The 5,123-nt window shown below is 30.9% G+C and overlaps 2 protein-coding genes across 2 annotated transcripts; both read right to left on the bottom strand.

The window, feature by feature from the left end:
- Window positions 1–42: 42 nt before the first annotated feature.
- Window positions 43–654, bottom strand: LOC110618134. The gene is made up of 2 exons (XM_021761199.2): window positions 409–654; window positions 43–313 (listed from the first exon to the last, which is right to left on the bottom strand). Exons 1-2 carry the CDS (start codon window positions 453–455, stop codon window positions 43–45), a joined length of 318 nt encoding a protein of 105 aa, XP_021616891.1. The 5' UTR covers window positions 456–654.
- A 1,692-nt stretch (window positions 655–2,346) lies between these two features.
- LOC110618223 (lysosomal Pro-X carboxypeptidase) lies at window positions 2,347–4,817 on the bottom strand. Its single transcript, XM_021761348.2, has 8 exons — window positions 4,434–4,817; window positions 4,178–4,352; window positions 3,924–4,057; window positions 3,685–3,797; window positions 3,334–3,586; window positions 3,092–3,247; window positions 2,789–2,868; window positions 2,347–2,689 (listed from the first exon to the last, which is right to left on the bottom strand). The coding sequence occupies exons 1-8, from the start codon at window positions 4,800–4,802 to the stop codon at window positions 2,512–2,514; spliced, it is 1,458 nt and encodes a 485-aa protein (XP_021617040.1). The 5' UTR covers window positions 4,803–4,817; the 3' UTR covers window positions 2,347–2,511.
- Window positions 4,818–5,123: the final 306 nt, after the last annotated feature.

Here is a 5,123-nt window from a genome sequence, read left to right as displayed (position 1 = left end):
TACTGAAAGATTTTGAGGTCTAATTCCTAAATAATTATAAAATTAATTATGTGAGAAGTAATTAATATCAAGAACATCCTTTGCAGCTTCAGAAGGAATATCTTCCATGACTTTCTCTTGGCCCTTAGGATAAAAGATCCCAGTCCTTTCATGAGGAACCCAACAGCAACTACCATCATCTCTCACATGCTTCTTCTTCATTTTCATTTCTTCACCATCCACCTTATTGCTCATCTCTCTCATACCATCAGGAGAAGAAGAATAAGAGCTATTTCCTGTGCTTTTCCTGTGGCAGGCCTTCCGAATCATGGGCCTGCATCCATCATACAATGTATACATTAGGAAATCTCAAAATCTAATAGATTTCCCAAACAAAGAAAAAGCCAGAAATGGAAGAATAAGGCTTACTTGGAAAACATGGAGTGTGCTCCTCTGGAAAATGCAGCTGTTGACATGTCTGTTTCTCTCTTGAAGTTGGTACACTGTTGAAGATGATGGAGTGGATGATGAAGAATTTATACAACTCAACAAGGATGAGTGCACGTTTTATCCATATCTCTCTTTTCTATGGAGATCTGGTTTGGGACCGTTTTTTCACTTGCGTCATTTTCTGTTTCTCATTCATTTCCTTGATTTTCCAAATTAATCTTCCAATTTTTTTTTCCGATAAAAATAGTGTGCAAATAAATTAATAAAATATTTGCTAAATATACTTTTCACCACTTAAAACTTTTTGAAAATATCTTATAAAACATTTGAACGGTTTAAAATTATTATTAAAATGATTTTAAAATTTTAGTACAAAATAATATAAAATATGATAATTTGCGGATTTCGAACACCCAAAACCGCGATTAGATCCACGGCGGAAAGGTTAAGTCTAATGGATATAAGCCTAATAGAGAGGGACTTAATCCAGCGATTAGCTAAACCCACGAAATAGCAGATTTCACACATTCGAAATCATGCTAAAATAGATATTAAGAAAATTAAATAGTCGTCTGATAATAAAAGGAAGAACTGTATATCTATACGTCCGGTCCTACATAATAAAAATATGGAGTAATATAGTACAATAACGGTTATATGTCACAAAACGATAAAAAAAAAAGAACTAAAAAGGATAGGGAAAGAAAATAGAAACTAAGCTTACATATATGAATCTCAAATCATCATAATATAAATTCATTAATATATATAATGTATAAGTTTTGAAATTAAAGCACTCTATATTTTTTATATTAAAAAAAATTCTTTAAATTTAAATTAGTCTCAAAATAACTTGAATGTGGATTAAAATTAGTGTTAATTTCATTGGTTATTGATTTTTATTTTTGTTTTAGCTGATTATATTTCATAGATTTGAGTGGATAAAGATTCTTAATTTATCTATATAGATTTAAAAGTTGGATTTAGTAACATTTCTTCACTATTGCATTTATTTGATTTAAAATTTTATAAAGATAGAAATTTATAGTTTTGTTCACAATTCAAGATTGGTGTTTGATCATATTCTTTGAAACCATTTTTTCTGTAATTTTTTTTATAAAAGACTATTTAATTTACTGTTTTTTATTTCTAATTTTCTATAATAGCTTCTTCTAGTGAGTTCCACACATATTTTAAGTCTAACACTATTATTTATTCTGTTAATTGAATTTTATACGTGACGATTATAATAATTCAGGGGATTATTTATTCTCTAAAATAGTTTAAAATTTTATTTAAATATTAATTTATAATTTAGAAACTAAATGGTATGATATGTTTTAAATATATATGAACTTCCAACTTCTACCATTTATCTATTTTGTAATCATTATATTTGCGGAGGCAGTGTACTTTGATCGATTCGGTTTAAAATCGAATTAAATTAAATAAATCAAAAATTAAAAATTTAATATTTATCAAAACCGAACCAAATTGATTTTAAGTAAAAATCAAATTGAATCTAATTGATCTGATTCAATTCGATTTGATCAGTTGAATTTTTTAATAAATTTTTTATTTTTTACACTTTATCTTTAATATTTTAAAATTTAATTAAAATATTTCAATATTGATTATAATATAATCTTTCAATATTATAAAAAAATATTATTATTATTAATCAGTTCGATTTTTTTTTTTAATTTTTTCTGATCGAAATCGAATCGAACTAAAATAATTAAAATTTTTAAAATTAAAAATCAAAGTAAAATAAATAAAAAATTAAACTGAATTTTTAAATTAATTCGATTCGATTGATTTTTTCAATTTAAATCGAATACTATTTACCCTAATTTTATTGATTTTAAAATTAATAATTAACATTTCTTTTTCTTTATAATACCTCCCAATCTCTAAAAACTTTAAATTTAATCAAATTAAAATGTTCTAGTACTGTAATTTAGATAATTAAAAATCAACATTCCTCTTTGTCACACTTTTTTAAAAAAAAATAAAAAATAAAAAATAATTTATCAATGCATCCCATGGAAAACTATATATCTTATCCTGTTTCTTTCTGTATCAATTCTTCTTGGGCTTGGCATAGTCAGTAATCCACTGTGCAATGATTTTGGTTTCTTTGTCTCTTTGTGCTACAAGCCAATCAGGATCATTTACTGAAGGAGTATACAAATCCAAGCAATGGGAACCTCTCTCTGTATTTACAGCAACAATATTTTCTGATATGTCTTCTACAACTCTGCAAATCAATAATAAAATTACTGAATTACCCAACAAAAATTGAAATTTCAATTTGTACACTGGTGAATTTAATCCAAAGAAGTTGTGTGTTCTTTACCCTCCAGCACTGTATGGATCTCTCAGTCCATTAGAGAAAATGATGTTACTTCCAAAATTTCCCAGCACTGATTTTATGTCCTGAAGATTAATTTTATAAGATTGATCAAATGCATATATAAAAAATTAAAATTTATAATTAATCACATATTTATGCTCCAACACTATTTTGAAATAATTTATTATCTAAACTAAAATGGTAATTTAACATTTAAAAAATAATTTAATACCCAAATAATATTGGAGTAAATATGTATTTTACCATAAAATTATATCAACTAATATGCATGGGAAAAAAGCTTACGCGGCCACCAAATTCTGTTGTGATCCAATGAGGCCTTGGGGTGACACCAAAAGCTTCTTGACAATTGCTGATATAGTTGCTTAGATTAAATGGAGCTATCCAGAACATTGTATTGTTGTTATCTATTCCGAATGGCATTACAATTTCAGTGCATTTCTGAGAGAAAGAAAGGATCGCCATCACCAAATGGACAAATCTGTAAGAAAATCTATCCATGTATAGATGGTAGAACTTCCACGTACCTGCCATGACCATCCTTGTTCCTGCACGTAATCTTGTAACGCTGGTGATCTTCCAACAGACATGGACTGGCACGAAGAGGAACTAGAATTTAGACCTGCTGCTATTCTTCCAAGAACATCAGTTCCTTCTGGTGCCCCATCAATGGCTCCACATACATTTTCAACATAATTTTCTTCAGGACTGTCATACTGAGCTGAGTACATATACATGGACGCAAGGATATTTTTGAGCTCTAGTGCTGAGTTCAGAGGGCTTGAAAATAATTTAGTAAAAAAAAAAAAGAGTTAGAAGTTAGCAGGTACTTTTCAATTCAGCTAATGCTATTCTTGAAAGGATGATAATCAAATTACTTGCAGAGGGTGAAGATTTTCTCAAGGGTGGCAAGGCCATTTGATTCACCAGCAACTCTATCAATTTCAGACCAGGACTGCGTTATGTTACTGTAGCAACTTTCACTCTTGTTCTGCAGAACCCAAGATGAACATTATTTACTAAATCAAGTTGGTGAGCTCTTGAGCTCGAACCACATTAGATCGCAAGAAGAAAAGGAAAATTAAGTGACAGAATCACGGAAAATTTCAATACTCACTCTAAAAACCTGGCTAACAACAACATAATATCCATCTTGTGGTGTAATATCATCAAAGTATAGTATTGGAGCAGACGAAGCCAATGCACCAATGACAATATGAGGGTATTTTAGACGAAACCACGAGGCAAGCACTGTAAATATAGTTATGTATCTGAGTGAGAAGTATGTATATGTATATACATACGTATGTATGCATGCATGCATGTATATGGAATCAATAATTTCTGACAGCATGTTGAACTGCAACTTACTTCCACCATAAGATCCTCCAACAGCAATAACAGGACAATTTTCTGCTGATAGGTTTTTCTTGACATCTATGATCAATTGTGCATAATCAGCTAGAGCTTGTGTTGAGCTGAAGTATCCAAGAGTACTGGAATTCTGATTCGAACCAAATGGGATTGATTCACCATAATAACGATGCTGCAAAGTTCACTGGCATTATCTCACATGATTATCAGAATCTATCGCCAAACTTATGAATATCTGATAAAGTTTACTCACCTCCATATACAGCAGCAAACCTTTAAAACGCGCAGCGAGATCATCAATGAATCCAATAGCAGGAATATTCAGTGTTACATCTGTCTCTGCACCTAAATAAGCAAAAATGGGTGAGCTCGTATTTGCTCCTCCCCAATACTGGGAGTTGATAAAATATCTCTGCTGGAAAGTTTGATAACTATCAGGTCTGTAGTTGAAGTGGTCTAGTGTCTGGCTGTAATAAAATGATTGGAGTTCAGAGTAGGACTGGCTTGAAAGTGATCTTCTAACCATCTTCAAGCCCATTCTACCAGGACTTGGTGCAGATGCATAAGTTGTTCTAAGAATAAGCAGCAAAATCAACAATGGGAATAGCACAGATTTTGCCATAATTCGGAGCTACTGATCCTTACCTTAATTCACCCCAGATTATATATAGAGGATGTGCATTTTAGCATCTAGTTCTTGTCTTTAGCTTGTGTCATATTGTTTGTAGAACGTTGTTTACTAAGCCATCTGTGAACTTTCGACGGAAAGCATGATTCTGAAGGATGTTTCTTGTCGCATGGTTACAAGTTTTAGGATTAAATAGGTTGCCGGCTAAGATTGGTCATTGATATAATCAACGATTAAAGAAAGACTCTTTGCATGAGAAGGGTATGCAGAGCAAGTGTGATTGGTGGGTGACTGAGTGCACGCAATCAACTTCAA

Source organism: Manihot esculenta, chromosome 6 (assembly GCF_001659605.2).
Source record: "Manihot esculenta cultivar AM560-2 chromosome 6, M.esculenta_v8, whole genome shotgun sequence".
Lineage (NCBI taxonomy): Eukaryota > Viridiplantae > Streptophyta > Magnoliopsida > Malpighiales > Euphorbiaceae > Manihot > Manihot esculenta.
Note: the sequence above shows the minus strand (reverse complement) of the source record. Positions and strands in the feature narration are given on the sequence as shown.

Bases quoted from the DNA above. Each gene is read 5' to 3' on its own strand.
- LOC110618134 (XM_021761199.2), bottom strand. From the start codon at position 455: ATGTCAACAGCTGCATTTTCCAGAGGAGCACACTCCATGTTTTCCAA. The intron at 314-408 runs GTAAGCCTTATT...TGATGGATGCAG, and splicing joins GCACACTCCATGTTTTCCAA to GCCCATGATTCGGAAGGCCT.
- LOC110618223 (XM_021761348.2), bottom strand. From the start codon at position 4,802: ATGGCAAAATCTGTGCTATTCCCATTGTTGATTTTGCTGCTTATTCTT. The intron at 4,058-4,177 runs GTAAGTTGCAGT...CTATATTTACAG, and splicing joins TGGAGGATCTTATGGTGGAA to TGCTTGCCTCGTGGTTTCGT. The intron at 3,798-3,923 runs GTGAGTATTGAA...TGGGTTCTGCAG, and splicing joins TTGTTAGCCAGGTTTTTAGA to AACAAGAGTGAAAGTTGCTA.